At 34.7% G+C, this 18,882-nt stretch overlaps 2 protein-coding genes across 2 annotated transcripts in view; both read right to left on the bottom strand.

Annotated features, from left to right (window-relative positions):
* BLTP1 (bridge-like lipid transfer protein family member 1) overlaps positions 1-18,882 on the bottom strand; it is a 204,592-nt gene that overhangs the window by 6,147 nt on the left and 179,563 nt on the right. Inside the window, exons 75-86 of the mRNA XM_080795525.1 lie at positions 16,140-16,340; positions 15,140-15,319; positions 12,784-12,921; positions 11,582-11,839; positions 10,504-10,654; positions 9,987-10,144; positions 9,691-9,883; positions 9,234-9,451; positions 6,362-6,613; positions 5,498-5,701; positions 1,651-1,845; positions 1,104-1,238 (exon numbers count right to left, since the gene is read on the bottom strand). Of these exons, the coding sequence (XP_080651651.1) occupies positions 1,104-1,238; positions 1,651-1,845; positions 5,498-5,701; positions 6,362-6,613; positions 9,234-9,451; positions 9,691-9,883; positions 9,987-10,144; positions 10,504-10,654; positions 11,582-11,839; positions 12,784-12,921; positions 15,140-15,319; positions 16,140-16,340 (2,283 nt within the window). The remainder of the gene's footprint in view (positions 1-1,103; positions 1,239-1,650; positions 1,846-5,497; positions 5,702-6,361; positions 6,614-9,233; positions 9,452-9,690; positions 9,884-9,986; positions 10,145-10,503; positions 10,655-11,581; positions 11,840-12,783; positions 12,922-15,139; positions 15,320-16,139; positions 16,341-18,882) is intronic.
* LOC308337414 (chromobox protein homolog 3-like) lies at positions 3,866-5,370 on the bottom strand. The gene has a single exon (XM_080795530.1). The coding sequence runs from the start codon at positions 4,549-4,551 to the stop codon at positions 4,000-4,002; it is 552 nt and encodes a 183-aa protein (XP_080651656.1). The 5' UTR covers positions 4,552-5,370; the 3' UTR covers positions 3,866-3,999.

Here is an 18,882-nt window from a genome sequence, read left to right as displayed (position 1 = left end):
TATATATAATATTTCTGATTATATGGTTTTAGTCATTTAAGTTTCAACTAATGTCTCACAGATTTCTTCCAGTCATCATTACTGATTTTACTCTCACTGGATTTTTGGCACATAGATTGAACAGTAATGGAGCAGCAATCCAATCTATGTTATGCTACTTTTGTATTGTTTTTTGAAAATCTGTTTTCTTCACTTAAACATTCATCATGAGGCCATCTTGAAATATCTGCTAGACAACTTTTGTCTTTTTGCTCATTATGAAAATGAAGTATTATAGGGTGACCTAAACAAATTAGCATGTATTCCAAGCAATTAAAAAAAAATCACATCTGCTATTTTACTACTATATATTCATATATTTGTGCAATAAATACTTATTGGGTAAAGACCATATGTTTGGAGACTATTCCATATCACCATCTTTCTGACGACTTCATTCTTTTAAATATTACAGAGTATTCCATTCCATTATATGGACACCATAATCTATTCAACCAGTTCTATAGGGATCTTAAGGTCACCATATGTTTCTTAATGGACAAACATGTAAATTTCCAGGAGATAAACCAATGTTAGCTAGCTCATAAAAATAAAACACCACCACTGAAGTCCAAATTATTTATTTATGAAAAGATAATGTTTTCTGCATTCTAAACAGATTTATCTACTTATTTAACTCTGTTTTCCTAACAATGTATATAATTCATGCTATTATGTAGTTGTTTTTTTAGCCATTTCATTTGACTAGCAGTATTTCCTCAAAGAGCTTTTCCTTCTCTTCCTCCTTTGTGAGATTCTCCTACAAGGCCTGATAACGTACATAACAAACATGGAAACATTTTGTGAAGTATAAAACACCATTCAGTGTGAGTTATGTTTAGAAAAAGAGTGTCACGGACATAGCAGACCCTCAGAAACTCTGTCACATAGTTTTACTAATGTATTATTTATATTTATTTCACCGATTGATATTTACAACTCAAAGGAAGGAGACACATTCCGCTCATTTTATCACTAGACCATAAAAATCCATTTAAATGGCACTGACAACAGCCTTTGCTGAAATTGGAAAGAAAAAAAAAAAAAAAGAAAATGCTACTCACCTTTTTCTTTTTCTTTAAGATAAGCTGACACTAAATCATGAAGAAACATGATAAGCTCAGCATCCATAGTCACACAAATGTGGTCAGTGAACTCTGTCACCACACTACATTCTACCTTCGGCTTCAGGCTGGCATCTGTAATGGCAAAGTTCTATAGTAAACGATTTAATGAGATATATCCCTTTCTCTTCCTGTTTATAAAGGATTTACAAGGGTTCATGTAAATGCATCCATTTAAATGCAACTATAGACAACTGAGTAGTTTCTGTATGTGATTTACAAATGATGATATAGTTTACTGAGCACTTTCCAAGTATACGCCACTTACTCCTCATTAAACACTCTGAATGAAATCCTATTATTGTCTCCCATTTTACTGAGGAGAAAGAGGCACAAATGGATTATATTATTTGCCAGAAGCCAAAAGCTGGGAAGAAAAACTGACTAAATAAATTAGACTATATTACTATTACACAAATAACCTGTGAGAAATTCGAAGTTCCTTTAGAATTTTCTTAGTAACTTTAAAAACTATTTTTCTACATACCCTGTAATGAAGGTTCCTGTGGTTCTTGAACATGAATGGATTTAAATTCAAGCTGCATCCTTGGTAATGCAAAGATAGTCTCTGTTTCATGATTGTAGCTAGAACCTCCTCTGAATCCACTCAACAAACTAGAATTCTTCACTGTAGTGCTATTCTCAGTATTATTAGCATCAACATTACGAAGCAGGTTTAGCTCTATATGGACAATAATAAAGACAAGAAGAATCAAATTAAACCAATAGGCAATGATAAACCTATAGCTTTCATGACACTATCATACACAGAATTTTAGAAGCTGGAAAATAATGACCCGCGTTTTTAAAAGTAGAGCCATATAAAGCTTTGGTCTTGAGAATAGTTACCTATATATATTAATCTATTGAAATATATTTATATATAAATATAGTGATATGTTTACATATATATGTAGTGTTTTACTCATATATATAGATATTGATGTATATCACTATTCTCAAGACTGAAGCTTTATAACATGATTTTTGGATAAATCTAATATACTTTGTTTTTGTTTGTCAAACTTTAAAATGAATATCATTTTTAACTAAATTTCTGTCTAAATTTAAGACTTTCATTAGACTCAGAGTTCTCCACTGATTGAATACTTTACTCTTACATAGAATTTGCAAATAAATATGCTCCTGACTTTGAAATAAGGTAGAAGTCCTGATTTTCCCCAACATAAGTGCTACAGTTTTCTTTTTCTTTCTTTTTTTTTTTTTTAGGATTTAAAAAATTGTTTTTTAATTGAGGTATAACTTGACATATAACCTATCAGTTTCAGATACACAACATAATTAAATATTTAGATATATGGCAAAATGATTTCCTTTTCTCTGTATGAATTTTGAAGATTAGTAGAAATGTGTCTCTCACAACAGGATCTATCCTATCATAACTGTTTTTCAGACAGCAGTTTCAACAAACTAGATTCTAAGTATCAAAATTTCATTTTAATGAAGCAGATTCCTCTCAGGCACCCCAAGAAACCAATTTTCATTTTTGTGGAAATACATATGCTAGTAAGTTTGAAACTCCTCAACTCAAAATATCGAAGACATGTACTCTAATGCTTTAGTGTTATTTATAAACATGAACAGGATTCTAAGGCATGTCTCTACTCCCACTAGAAAATCAGATTAATAAAAAGTCTAATCACATAAAGGAATATAAAACTATTTATTGACCACTGTTTACCAGTATTTATAATAAAGTAAACAATATACAGTTGGATAACATTCTGACTACAAAGTTATTGTTTTTCCTGGTTTCTGCTGAACCAGTAACTCAAATACTGAAAAGACTGAGCCTACATGTCAGGGTAAAGAAAAAACATGCAGGTGAAGAATTTGGATTATAGAAGCCTGTCCACCCATTTACTCCAGCAGGTGCTAAACTGCCAACATCTCTAACCATCTGATTATGATTAGTTTCCATGAAGGAAGTCATAGACAGTCCTTGAATCATGACCTTTTTGTCAATACAGCACAGAGAATTTCAACTTCTTAAAAAGGAATGGTTCACTAGAAGGAACCTTTAAATGTCCATTTAACTAAAGTATTGCTTACCTAAGTAAAACGCACAAGGACTTGTCTAGTTTTGTCATTTGGGTGGGGAGGTTGTTGGTGGTGATAAAATTTTCCTTTCAGGGATCTTGCAAATAAACTTGCATTTATATGGCTGTAGAGAAAGATATGGATTCTGATATGGCTGCTTTTAAATTGTCCAATTTAAATTGTTTGTATTATATTTAAATTGTCCAATTAATTACAAAATTTGAAAGGTTAAGGCCTCAGGAAAAACTTCAGTTTAAGTGATTTATTTCTTAAAATGCTGAAAATGATAGCATCCCGGAAACATAGGCTTATCCATGGTTATAAAATGCTGTTTTTGTTTTGGTGAATGTTAAAAACAAAAACCACTTATGTATGTATTTTAAGTATACACACCAAAAAACCCCTAAATAAACAAAAAACCCAGAATGGTCCTTAGGCATATAGGAGTTAAACACAAATTCTGACTGGGTAAAGACTATGAAGATTTCCCCTAACATTTAGAAAAGGTTCTCTAATGCAGGGGGATAATATATCATGGTCTCAAATATTCTTTTCTGATAAAGGAAGCAACTACAGAAAGCTTTTATTTGTTTAAAGTAACCAGTGCTATAGATGCAAAAACCCCAACAACTCCCCCAATACTACTTCAAAACAAACATATCAAACTTGATTTTCATTAGAATGTTATTTCTTCACACTAATAAATCAAAAAACAAAGACCCAGATTTTATATGTATATATATATATAAATATATATAAAAAGCAATGCAAACAATTATTGAGCTTCATCTTCTGGACAAGAATACCAAGTTAGTCTCTCTTCATAAAAAGCAATTACAATTTGAGGACACTTCATGTTTGCCTCTTTTGCCAGCACCAAGTCTGCCTCATCTGAATCTTTCCATTTCATGAGAAACATTAATTCTCCACTGCTGTCTGTGGCACCAATTATTCGTTCAGGATCAAGACCTCTGGCAAAGCCTCTTGGTTTATCAGCAGCATCTCTTTTCTTCTTTGATTTGCTATCATCAGATTCACTGTCAGATAAAGATTTTCTTTTTGTGCCATCTTTTTCTTTACCAGCTTTTTGAGAGTTAAGAAACGCTTCAATTAACTCTGGACAATCTAGATTTTCTTCAGGTTCCCAAGTATTGTCAGCATCTGTAAACCCCTTCCACTTCAGGAAATACTCCACCTTCCCATTCACTACACGTCGGTCCAGTACTTTTTCCACCACAAATTCTTCAGGCTCTGCCTCTTCTACTTTTTTAATCTTTCCATTCTGTTTCTTTCCCATTTTTTGCAATGTAGTTTTATTGGAGGCCATTTTTTATTGCAGACTTGAAGAGCTACTATTCACCGCCTCCGAGCTGCTCCGGGTCCCGGGTCTGCGGCGTCTCCAGTGCTACAGTTTTCTTATAAAAACTAGCAGTTCTCAGGTACTCGGGTAGCAGTGCAGTTTGCTAATAGCCCCTCCATGGTATCCCAGCCAAAAGAACTCTTTCCTCAAAAATCTCTCTTTGGAAGGTAGCATAGTCAGTACATAATAGTCAATACATGCATAATCTTCTAATTTACTTCCTTACCCTCCTTTGTTCTCAGAACCTTTTTAATAGTCTCTAATCCCTGGCTCTGCCTATTCCATAGTAACTATTTTCAGTGGTGCCCAAGTTATCTTTCTCATTTTGAAAGGTGGTTATTTTTAAGGAAAACATTCAAGTCTTAGCAGGTCTCAGTGTAGTCACTTTTCCATGATTGGTAATATCAGTACTATAAACCTGAACACAAAAACAGCCACAAAATAAGAATTTTCCTGGCGACATTATTACAAGACTTGTGATTCTAATCAAATGGAAAAACCCATCAAAAGCACTCTTTTTAAACTTAGTTCATAGGAATATTATTTAGTTTCATTTTATTCCAATCACCCCAAACCTTAAAGTTGGTGGCATTCTATTACTTAGTTATGTAGTAACTTTACCAAGCTTCTCATGTTTAGCATCATTACAAAAATATTTTTCTAACTATAATAAACTTCGTTTATTTAAACCAACTTTATTTTGAATATTTTCAGTTACATCTAAAATAATTTTTAGTCTATGAGATATTACACTACCAAGATGGTAAATGAGGTACTAATATTGATATTTATGAGTAAACTGAAACTAGTTTAATTAAAGAATTGAAAATTCTCCCTCCACTTAAATTCTAAACACAGGCAACAGAGCCCCAAATAAAGAAAATAAATCTCTCCAAAGAAATAAATTTTTAACCTTCATTCCTTGTGGCTGTAACATAGTTGAACCATTCTTTTACACTTGCTACTCCATGGGGTGGGTTTTCATGGCGACGCCTTGTTATCTTGGTTATGGTTGCCATAGGACTTTCCAAAGCCCCACATGGTTTGGTAACCATGGTATTGTGGCCCAGATGAAAATCTAATGTTTGTACTATATATGTAGAATGATCACTAGAGCCTAGAAGAAAAATAAAAGTTTCTTGATGTTAACAAACTACATTTAGATGCAAGAAAACAGTTGTGACTCCAGATTCATAGATTTAGTTAACTCATACATAGATAAGGGTATAAAAAAGTGAGAAGTAAGAAAAAAAATCACAAATCGTTTTTCTTTCTTTTAGTTATAACTGGATTTATCCCTGGTGATGAGCAGCATCCATTTTTTTCCTTCATCATTAAGAAATCACAGATTAGGAAATAATAACTAAAAGGAAGGAGGTTTATCACTGTAAATACAGGTAAAAGCATAGCCTTACCAATAAAGTTTATAGTTTTAGTCTTGACTATTTCCTTAAACTACCACCATGAGTCTTTATATTTTTATACTATTTATAATAACTATTATTATGACTGTGGTCAGCCACAACAGCAGAAACTTTAATTGCCTAGAAACAGAATAAGATGGCAAGTTCAGAAGAAAGTCCTTTAACATGTTTCAGATTTTATAGATATTGATTCACTGGCAATGAACTCCTTGACATGTTAAGTACATGAGAACAGAGTTGGACTTCAGAAATATAATGAAAACATACAAAAGACATGAGAAAGGAAAATTACTGTCATTTATAATCATATCAGAAGGTAAGAAAAGGTAAAAGTTATAAATGTGTCAGTTTACCATCTTCCCAGATTTTCTGAGCTTCGGTCCAAAAAGCAATATTTGGTTCTTCTAAGTGAAAAAGGGCCCAGGATTTTGAACGGAAATTTGGACCATGAAAACAAGCCAGTGTCATATGATTTCCATGTAAGCTCATTGATCCTCCAAACTGCATTCCATTTTCTGGTAATGGAATCTGAAATAAGGATATGTGGCATCCTGATACCACCTTCAATACTCCAGGCCAATGTCGATGATGAGCTGCATCGAGCACTGCAAGAAAACCAAAAACCACTTATTCTCAAAGGCCTCACAAACACCCTGAATGGCAGGTAGGAAGGCAGCAAGTGGCTATTTTCTATAGCTGAAGTGATGCAGGTAAGGGATGAAAACAATTCAATACCTGGTTAACATTAAGTAGAAGCTAACAAAAATATAGTCTGGGAAAAGATGCTGCATAAGGATGGATAGAAACTAATGAAAGTAGTAACTTGCTAATAATAACTACAACTTAACACTTCAGTAATGATTCATGATTTATAAAGTGCTGGCATTAACTTTTATACAATTCTCACAATAGCTCTGTAAATTAGGGATTTGATCTAGGATCCTTTCAAGTGAAGCAGAAGAGGGGTTAAGTGAACTAGTGATTAGAAGATCTATAAGTCAAATAGAGGTCTTCTAATTTTTTCTTTTTTAACTCGCTTATAGCCTAGCTACTCAAAAGTGAAATCTGAGGACCAGCAGCATCAGTATCACCTGGCAACTTGTTAGATAGAAACAGAGACAAGTTCACCCTATATCTTCTGTATCAAAATCTGTATTTTAATGGGATTTCCAAGTGTTTCAGGTACACATTAAAGTTTGAGAAGCACTAATCAGATGTAACATTCATATTTATATTTCTCACTTATCCCAATAATGTCCTTTTTGGCTGTTTTCCACAACTCTCATTCCAGTTAGTTAGCATGTCTCTTTAGTTTCCTTTAATCTAAAAACAGTTCCCTAAGCCTGGTTTGTTTTTCAAGACAAGGACTTTTTTTTAAGAATCTAGGTCAGGAGTTTTGGGGAACATCTCTCTAATTTGTATATACCTGACCACCAATTCTAGTTTAAAGGATATATAGGGATTAGAGGAACAGGATAAATGAAACTATAAGCAAACAACTGAAAAAAAATTTAGAAGATAGGACAATTGGCCAAGTCTCTTCAACAAGTCAGGTCATTAGAAAAAGGACTATGCTGAATTAAGAGAGTAAAGGGACATAACCAAATTTAATCTGGGATCTTGACTCTGATATATTGGTTTAGACAAACCAGTTTTAAGAATAATTTTAGGTTATTTATAGGATGTGGTTAGAAAGCCAGAGGAGAGAAATATTTAGCAAAATGGAAAACTGGATACATATATGGTACTGATACTCTATGGTATATAGATATTATTTGGATACCATTCACTAGACAAGGTTATAAAACAATATGAACAATATTTTGGTAAAAAGTATATGTCTTATATAGGTTTATAGAAAATTATCTGAAAGTATATACTCTAAATTGTTTAGAGTGATGATCTCTGCGTGGAATGTGATGTTTCAATTTTTGCTTATATGTATTTCCTAGGCTTTTCCAATGCACATGTACTGCTTCTGTGATTATAAAGAGTTATTTAAAATGATCCCCATGGGTGCCTGGGTGGCTCAGTGGGTTAAGCCTCTGCCTTCAGCTTGGGTCATGATCTCAGGGTCTTGGGATCGAGGCCCGCATCAGGCTCTCTGCTCAGCAGGGAGCCTGCTTCCCCCCACCCTCTGTCTGCCTCTCTGCCTACTTGTGATCTCTCTCTCTCATCAAATAAATAAGTAAAATCTTAAAAAAATAAAATAAAATAATCCCGATTTTGACACTTTTTACTACTTTTACCTCTCTGGTTAAAGCTTCAATCATTTGCTGCCTGGACCCTTCTGATAGCCTTCTTAATATAACTATGCTTGCAACAATGCTAATGGGAATTACTGCATTGGTCTCTACTCTCACTCTTTGCCACCTATAGTCTATTCTTCACAGAGCAGCCAGAGTGATTCTTCAAAAAGGAGTATTTTAAGAAAAAGTAAATCAAATATGAAAACTGTTCAGAACTCTCCAATAGCTAGCCATCATATTCAAAATCTTATCTGTGGCCATTCATATCCAACACTTTCTTGCTTGCTTATTACTCTGTTCCACCGAAGCAGCCACCTTAATGATCCTCAAATAAGCCGAGTTTCTTCTGTGGTAGGAGCTTTGCACTTTTTGATAGGCCCCTGTGCCCAGAACTCTCTTCCCCAGTAGAGATCTTTCTAGCCTAGAACTTTAAAAGGCTTCTCTGACCACCCTTTCTAAACTAGCTAGCCACACACACTATTATTCTTTATCTCCTTCCCCTGCTTTCTTAGCATGTCTTTCTATCTGAAATTATCTGACATATTTAGTTAGCAAATTAATTATGGTCTATCTCTCCCATTAAAACAAAGCTTTATGTAGGTGGGAACTTTGCCTAATAGTATATCTCTTATGCCTAAAACAATGCTTAAGAATATAGTTGATTTGCTGATTGAATTCCTGAGTGAAAATAATAATCTGCCTAATATGAAACAGCTAATAAATCCAAACTCAAACATTTTTATTCCACAGCCCGTGTTCTAAACCAGAACATAGTATTGTCATAACTAGTATTTAAGAGCATGGAATGGGTATGGTTATAGGCGAGTTGGAAATCAGGTACTTGCTGAGTAAATAGAATAAAGAGCATGTGGATCACTTTCTAAGTATGGTACATAGATATTATTTTAAATTAAGACTATAACACAACATTTAGTGATAGATAAAGCATATATAGAGGCTTAGCTCTAATTCTTACATTGCTCTTGTGAACTTCTCTCTAGATTATTAGTCATTGTCTTAGGTGGAAGATATGGAACAGGTCCCCAGGTAGACAGAGCTCGTTTGCTGGTGTCAAACTGTTGTGTGAAAAATTCCTGGAGCTTCATTCCTATTTTTATCAGGTCTGGTGTAGTTGATCTTGATATCATCACTTGGAAAATATCCCACTTCAAATCTCCATGGACAAATATTTCACTAAAGCATAAAACAGAACTATCATATATCTTACAGAAGATAACTAAAAAAGAAACAAACAAATAAAAAAAAAAAACAAGGAAAATTCCCTTCTCCACCCAGCTTTTTCTTTCATATTAGTTGCATAATATAAAGTCACTTTGTCAGAAAAACAAATTGTTTGTTTTCTCACTGGATGAGAGAAAACATATTAAAAGCAGTCACACAAAGTGTCCAGAAAGTAACATTTTACTAAATACCTTTTATCAGTCATGCTTGAATCCAGTGTATTATACAGATTTACTTTCCATTCATCCTGAAGCTTCAGATCAGCATTACTGAAGATACCCATGAGGATACTTGAGCCCATGTAATCAACACGAGCTTCAGTAGAACCCATAGTAATCTGAATCTTGTGACTAGGTTGCTGATTTGGATGTTCAGAAATATGAGCTAAAATAGAAACAATAATTACGTTCATAGAAATGCCTAATGGGGAAAACTTACCAAAATCAATTTTCAAAAATTTGTTTTCAGTTGTAAAATTTCAACATACCAACCATCTCCAAAGCATTGACATCTATGGTCCCTCCAACTACTCCACCTTTAGAATCCAACTGTGATCTTCCCAGACCAACGGACATGCTTATCTCTCGATCTCGATTACTTCCTACAGACAGACGACCCTGGCTCTTCAAACCACTAGTTGTCCAACTGGAGAAAAGAAAAAGGGTTGTTAATTAGACAGACAGTTTTCAACATCATGAATTAAAACAGGAGTTAGAAGATTTTAAAAAGTCTGATAAAACAATACATTTCTTACAAAAACTGTGGTAAATGTTTGAATATTGATAATAAAGCATATTACACTGTTTTCCTTATAATTTTCTCTCTTTAGAGTCCATGTTGTTTTATATTACAATATCTTTAAGATAAAACCATTTTTAAGATAAAGCAATTTATAGCTTTTTTCTACTGTCTCAAACATTTTAGTATTAAAAAGATTTTAAATTGCTTTACTATAAGAAAAATTACAACTAATCATTAATTTTTCTTATATCTGAATAGCTTACGTTGTATTTCCCATTACATTACTCATATTCATTTGAACGTTTAATTGCTTCAAGTTGATGGCAAACACGACCAATGTTTCCCATGGGGTCCCTTGTTGACTGGCTGCTTTGTTCGATTTGTTAAAAGGAGTTGATGTTTTTGAAAGTGAATCTAAAAACAGGAAAATCAAATGCACATTCACTCACATAGGTGCTCAGAGAATTAAAAGTTACCACTCTTACCACTATCATCCCGAAAGTAAAAATATGGTATTCTTAATTAAAACCTAACATTTAATAGTTGCCATTTTGCCTCTAAAATAGTAGCTACTATTTACTGAATGTTCAGTAAGGGCTGTTAGTCTTCTTGAAAGCTCATAAAGTTCTTTACAATATCCATTTTATATGAGGAAATTCTGGTGTGCATAGGGTGCAGCAGCACAGATCATCACCCTGGGATTTTCTTAACAAAGGAGAAAATCGTAAGTTGCTGCTGCCAAATAGAGGACTTGAAGGCAGGGACCATTCTGAAATGCAGATGTCTGCTGAGGTGCCCGTCTGCTGGGTTCCTGTGGGCTCAGTGTGAATCTTGAATCCTGCATTTATTCATTATACTCTTATATCACTTTTATATGTTCAGATACAAATAGAGTGCTGAGCACATAAAAGAGTTCAAAAAACACTGGCTGAATAAAAGAATGACTGAATGGATGAATACCAAAGATTAACTTTTTCATAAATGAGTCTGACATTCAGAAAAAAAATATATTAACTTTTTCAAATTAAACATCTTTTACAACGTTGTAGATTTGTTTTACTTCTAAAAATAACTATACCATGTGGAACAAACTAATAATATGCTCATTCCTCTCTTTTCCCTTTTCAAAGCTACTAGCCACCCAAGCTATCTCTTCTTCTGGCAAATACTTTGAAGTATTTGTTGTTTATGGTTTTGGTTATTACCCCCCCCCCCCATCTTCCATAAAAATCTGCAAGATTATATTTTCCTAGAGTTGAGGCAGAAATCTGGGAGCAACAAATTAAGATTTTTATCTTGCAGGCACTGGAGGGATACTGATAACAAAGAGAACGGTATTACCTCTTCGGGGAACTGAAGAATCAGACACACTCCTTGATCTTATGGAAGCTGGGGATTTTAGGCTCTGTGCTGCTGTCCCTGGTGACATGGTGCTGTTTGTCATATGCTCATTGAATACATTAGGTGACTGAGGCATGTGGGTGAAAGAGGCTGACTGACTAGGCTGCTCCCAGGTCCTGCAGTAAGCTTTTCTTGATGATTCAGGGGAAAGATGCTGGCTTACCCCTTCAATGGAATCAGGTGTCCCTGGGCCAGATGCTGTTAGAAAAGTAAAAACAAAATTAACAGAACAAAATTAATCAGGGTACAATCTTCACATTATAAAATAATAAATTTTACAACTCTACCTTTTCTAATCATATATTCCTCCTAGTTCTCTATTTGAGAACTATATAGCAATTTATAGTTTGCAAAGTATATTCCAGCATGTTATTCTATTTAATTCTCATGGAAGTTCATGAGAGGGGCAACACAGGTACTCTTTTTTCCACTTTACAAATAAGGGAATAGGTGGCTCAGTCAGTTAAGCATCTGACTCTTGAAATCAGCTCAGGTCATGATCTCAGGGTTGTCAGATCCAGCCATGGATCAGCTCCGTGTTGGGTGGGGAGCCTGCTTGGGATTCTCTCTCTTCCTCTCTCTCTGCCCCTCCCAACCCCCGCCACATCATGCATGTGTGCACCCTCTCTCTCATAAATAAATAAATAAATAAATAAGGGATAGACTCAAACCTGGATTTCTAGTATTTTCTACTGTATACTGTTAACTCTACCTTTCACTTACACAGTATGCTACTACAACAACAACATCTAAGTCTAAGAGAAAATAATGCAGGCAATGTGATAGCATATCCCCAACATTTTCTGATTCCCATGCTTAATTAACCATGATTAATTTGGACAGTTAGATAGTATTTCTGCATTTTCAGATTTTGCAAATTATAGAATAATCATTATAGAATATCAGCCTGATGAATGCAATGTCTAAGAGGGCAAGCTTTTTGTGATCTCCAATACCAATGTATCCCCAGCGGTTAGCATGTTAGAGGCACTCGGCAGACATTTGCTGAATGAGTGAATGAATTACATGGTACAACTTAACAAGTAAGACAAAGTTTGTGGTATCAATCATTGATTCCTGTTACTACTATAGCCAAAATTAAAAGTAACCTAAGTATAATTACAATTACATAGCAAGCTTACTTGGCAAATTTATAGTTTGGTCTCCAAGGAATAGGCGTCTTGCAATACTTCTCCTATACCAGGCTCTTGGAAATGCTAGAATTTCACTGAGTCGACGCATATCATATTTAAAGGAGGCAGACCCTATATCACATACAGCTGATACATAAATAAACAAAATCTGTTAGAGAATAGATTTACAAAACCTTTAATATTGTCGTATGGTAGGTATGACATATTACACAACTGAATTATAATAATGTTATAAATAATGAAATACCAAAAAAAGTTACATGGTATGATTAGCAAGTGATATTGTTCCTTCCACAACTGATAAAAATAGCACATTCTTACACTATTCCCATTCCTTTTTTTGAGGTGAGGGCAACTTGGAATTCTACTGTCAGTTTATCATGAAACTCTGAGAAGTTCTAAAGATCAGACTTATTGACAGCTTTCAATTTAACACAGGGTTCTTCTCAAATATGGAAACTGAATAATCGGGATGGCCAGGAACACAAACTTCCTCAAAAGTAGTTGCAAACCAAATAGTGTGTGGCAAAAACCACTGTTTTCCTTTTAGACAAAGAGCAGGGACTTGTCAGTCTGAAGGCATTGCGATGGCTGCTTCTTGGGGTTCTGCTCTGAGCACTCTTCTGTCCCTGTTTTACATGCTCTTCTGTTCCTCCACCAGAGCTTCTCCCATAAGGAGTTACACACCAGCATCCCCCAAACTAACATTTCCATTTCAGCCTGAGTCTATATCCACATAGCCCACCAGCCAATTATCTACCAGACTCTCCCACATAAACATCCTATTAGGCACTTACTTATTTTTGATCTAAGTTAATGATGGTCCACTGTCCCTTCAGTCACCTAGGCTAAAAACTTGAGGCATCCTTGTCTCCTCTACTCCTTACACAACTTGTACTCAAGCTTGTGGGTTCCACTTCTCTCAAAACCATTCCTTCTTTTTTCTTGTCACAGTTCAGTGCTTTAATCCCTATTGCTTGGTCTATTTCAACAGTCTTTTCAAGAATCTCTCACATTTTTCACGCTGCCATTGACTCTAAAACACCAATCCGAAGCATTATCCCATTTCCTTTTTTTAATGCAAACATGTTATTTTATAATCCATATACAAATTTATTGTGTGTGGTAAGAACACTTAAGATGAGATCTATCTTCACAGATTTTTTTTTTTCTTCACAGATTTTAAAGTGTACAATACAATACTGTCATCTTTAGCCACAGTATTGTCATCGCATTTCTTAAAAACCTCTAATGGCTTTTCACTGCCCAAAGGATCAGAACCTGTTCTTTAGCCTGCCATAGGAGTCTCCCAACAATCTAGTCCTGCTCTGTTTTACCAGCTTTCCCTCTAGCCACTTCCTCTCTCCCTTGGGACATTTAACTATACAACAGTTAAATGTTCAGTTACACCTATGCTTTGCCTCAGTGAAATGAAGTATGATCCAAGAGCATACTTTTTGATGCTTCTGTACCATTAAAGACCATGTTGCTATAGCCAAGAATCTGTTTACATAATTTTGAAGATCTGGCCCAAATATCATTTCTTTTGTGAAGCCTTCCTTCTCTGATCTCCTGAATAAAACAATTAGTTTCTTCCTCTTTATATAAACCTCCACTACAGCATTAACCACATTGCACTGTCATTTATTTGTCTACTTTTAAGACCTTTCCTTATTCATGCCGGCACCCTGAATCATCTAGGAGAGTAGCGGCACAAGTTCACTGTAACATATAGACTCAGTGTATGTCTGTTGAATATTAGCTCTAAGTGTACTTACTATATTTGTGCAATTACTAACTTTAAAGGTTTTTACTCCCATAGTACTCCCAATTCTTCAAAATATTCCACATGCATATAATTTTAAACAGTCAAGTTGCAACATAAAGAAAATGAGCAAATGATTTGTCCATAGGTTTATGGCTAGTTACAAAGCTAGCAATACACACGTACACAGCTTAAGATCTCATGACACTATGTAAAAAATTTTTAACCAGCATCTCTCATTAGTGTTTCAAGAATTCACAATCAGAAAATTAAGCTAATGAAAAATCAGAAATTTTACCAATTCATGGTAGAGAAGTGAAGAAAAGAAGTTTTCAGTGATTTAACTAAGCATATTTTGGCCTTTGGGTGACATTTCTATGCATTTACCTAGAAATCATATTTCTAACGTTGCTTACTTGAATTGAGATAGTACGTTGGCCTAGAATGTAATTCCTCTCATTTAAATCATTCATCACTAAAAGCTTAATACTATTAAATGTATGTAATATATAAACACTGTTAAAAAGGAGACCCTTACTTAATTCCAAAAAATAGCATTTTTAGAAACTATACAAGTACCAGATATATTGATTAGTGTAGTGTCCATTTTGCTTGCAGACTTGCTTACAGACTGACTTTCAAAAAATGAGGCACCTCCTGAACGCCTTATCCGAGACAAACTCACTTTTACAAATTCAAGGTTTATACTGAGTGAGTCTTTTCGACCAGTGACTGAAGTGGGTTCTTCATCCACATTCCCTTTAAAACAAAAACAAAAACACCACACACACACACACACACACAAACACACACACGTACACACACATAAATACATGTATATATACACATATATGCAACTATCTAGTTACATGAAATTATCTAATACATTGGAATATGCCATCAATTAAAATCACTTTAAGTGAGGCTAAAAATTTAAGAAGAATGATCTAATGAGTATTAGCATTCTCAACAACAGATTTAATAGTTTCATGCCCATAAACAATAGTGATTTTTACAATACTTCCCCAACTAAAACTAGCATTGACATGGAGTATATGTTTTTGTTACTTCTCTAAGTAAATCAAGACACATTCACTAATATCAATGTCTCATACATTTTTAGTGGTAAATCTGCACTTTAAAATGACAGTGAAATTTAAGTTGGCTAAATAATGATAAGAAGGAGAAGCAGCAGCAGCAGAAGGTAGTTTCATTTTAAATTGACAAATGTGATACACACAATTTAAAAATTTACTATTTGTAGAATATAATTTCTTATACAAATAATGATGTGGTAGAACATTTAAACATTTAAGTAACATAAATATTCTTTTAAATCCAAAGACTCTTGTTCTGCATATGTCACTTACAAAATATTGTTTAAAATTCTTATATAATTAATTCACCTGAATTATTTATTTCATATTTCTACTTATGCAGAGACAGGATATTGTCCAGAAGAAAAATGAAGTTTCTGATCTTGTTTTATATCCATTATTAAAGGTACTGTGATTTCTAAAAAGATCACAGCTTCAAAAGGTGCTATAAATGTAAAAAGATGGAAACACTCTAAGTATACCTAGTCCTCCTGATCCAGATGTGAGCCCAGAAACAGCAGTTTTTTGTTTCCCTGCTCCGTACGGATGAAATACATAAAGGGAAAAGTCAGACATGCATGCAGTGAAGCTCAAACCAGATGAACTGCTGCTAGAACTGGTCAGATCCGACTGACTACTACTATGTCGACTTCTGCCAAGAGGGCTGCCTAGGCCGGATGAACCTATAATGAAAACCAGAAATCCAAAATATTTATAAGCCACAGAAAAGTTTAAAAGCCTGTCACTTAATACATTCTTAAGAACCTAACAAGACTTGAAATTAAAATGGAAATACACAAACATTAATTGATCAATAGACTTAAAACCATCATATCAAAGTAAAGACTTAGATGTACTTTCCAATTAATTTTTTCTGTTAACTGGGGTTGAATACTATGTTCATCTTTGAGACAATTATTTAGACATTTGATTGGCCAACTCCATAGTTTCCCATTTCTTTTCTCCTTTGTTCCATTGGAAGCAGGCAGTAGAAGAGCCAAAAAATAGCTGGGGCTTAAGTGAAGGGGGAGAACAAACTATAAAAAATCCAAATCATATAACTGGAGTCCACATTTCCATAGCCAGTAGTGGAAATAGAGTAAGGTACACAAATGCAGAAAGTTAAAATCTGGGTGCCTGGGTGGCTCAGTGGGTTAAGCCTCTGCCTTCGGCTCAGGTCATGATCTCAGGGTCCTGGGATCAAGCCCCGCATCGGGCTCTCTGCTCAGCAGGGAGCCTGCTTCCCCCTCTCTCTGTGTCTACTTGTGATCTCTCTTTCTCTGTGTCAAATAAATAAATAAAAAATATTAAAAAAAAAAAAAAAAGAAAGTTAAAATCTCTTTCTCTGAGAAGAAGCAAGTATCCCCATTGGCACCACTTACCACAGGTGTATAAACTAATTCAAAATACACTTTAAATGTAAAAATATGAGTAAAGCATCTTAGGAGAACATTATATTGTTTTGCTAATAATTTCAAAATATGTATTTCCAAAATATATAGACCTCCTTTGGATTCATATTGCAACTGGTTACTACAATGTGTCACAAGCATTAAAGCTTACCAAGTCCAAAACTGAACTCTTGATCTTTACCCCCAATCTGGTTTTCTCCCAGTGTCTCCCATCTCCAGTAAGTGACATTACCAAGGACATAGCTCAGCCAGAATCCTGGGAATTATCTGTCATCTTTTCCACTTCTAACTCTCTATCATGCAATTTATTACCATTGTCATTTCATGTCTAAGAACATATACTAAGCCTGTCCATTTCCCTGTATCTCACTATTGCTACCCTAGTCTAAGCAGTTATCAGCTCTGGTACTGCTAAAATGGCCAACTGTTCTTTCTGTTTCCTTCTACTCTTGTTCTCCTCCAATCAACTACCACACTGCAGTTGGACTGGTGGTGTTCCAAAGGTATAAATCAGAATCTCATGTCTATTCTCCTGTTTAACCTTCAGTGGCTTCCCCACATGATCTGGCTCTTTCCCGTCTCTCTAAATCTTTTTCATACCAATCTACCTTTTATTTGCCATATTCCACTTACACTAGTTGTTTTTGTTTTTTAAACTTGACAAATTCTTTCCTGCTTCATGGATTTTGTATTCTCTACCTAAAGTTTTCATCATCCCAACTCTCTGCTTGGCTAACCCATACTCACCCACTTCACATTTCCACTTAAAATATCCTTGTTTGCTTATTATCTGTTTCTCCAAATTCGACTTAGGTCAACATTAGCAGCAACGTATCTGCTAGCTAGGTTCACTACCATCTCTTCAACCCCTGGCACTGATCCAGACCCCAGTAAAATTCAATAAAGATCCTTTGAAACAACAGATACTGCTGGGGTGCCTGGGTGACTCAGTTGGTTAAGTGTCTGCCTTCAGCTCAGGTCATGATTTCAGGGTCCTGGGATCGAGCCTCAAGTTGGGCTCCTAAGCAGGAAGCCTGCTTCTCCCTCTCCCTCTTCTCCAACCCCTGCTTGCTGTCTCTCAAATAAATAAAAAACCTTAAAGAAAAAAAAAAAAAAAAGAAAAGAGTAGATACTGTCATAACCTATACTTCTTATACATTTATTCTCATCATTATTCTTCCTGTGTGTTCCATGATGATAAAATGAGGGATGCTATTTCATTTTTTAAAAATTTTCCAAAGAATGAAAATGTGGACACAAAAAATAGTCACTCATTTCATATTCCTTTCACTACATATACTAAGTATGGTACATATATACACTACTACATAATTTAAGTGTCAGTAATTTGTGGCATTTTGTCATTAAGAAATAAATTGAATATTCCAACAGAGAAATGGACATATGCAAATTTATCTCTCTCCCATGTTAGACAATAAAGTAATAACACACAAAATAAAACCCCATGACTTTAACACCCCCTCACTGAAATGGACAGATCAACCAAGCAAAAGATCAACAAGGAAATAAAGGCCTTAAATCACACACTGGACCAGATGGACATCACAGATATATTCAGAACATTCCATCCCAAAGCAATAGAATACACATTCTTCTCTAGCACACACCAAACATGCTCCAGAATAGATCACATCCTCGGTCACAAATCAGGTCTCAACCAGTACCAAAAGATTGGGATCATTCCCTGCATATTTTCAGACCACAAGCTCTGAAGCTAGAACTCAATCACAAAGGAAAGTTGGAAAGAACTCAAATACATGGAGGCTAAAGAGCATCCTACTAAAGGATGAAT

The sequence above is a fragment of the Martes martes genome (genome assembly GCF_963455335.1).
Source record: "Martes martes genome assembly, chromosome: 2".
Taxonomy (NCBI): domain Eukaryota; kingdom Metazoa; phylum Chordata; class Mammalia; order Carnivora; family Mustelidae; genus Martes; species Martes martes.
Note: the sequence above shows the minus strand (reverse complement) of the source record. Positions and strands in the feature narration are given on the sequence as shown.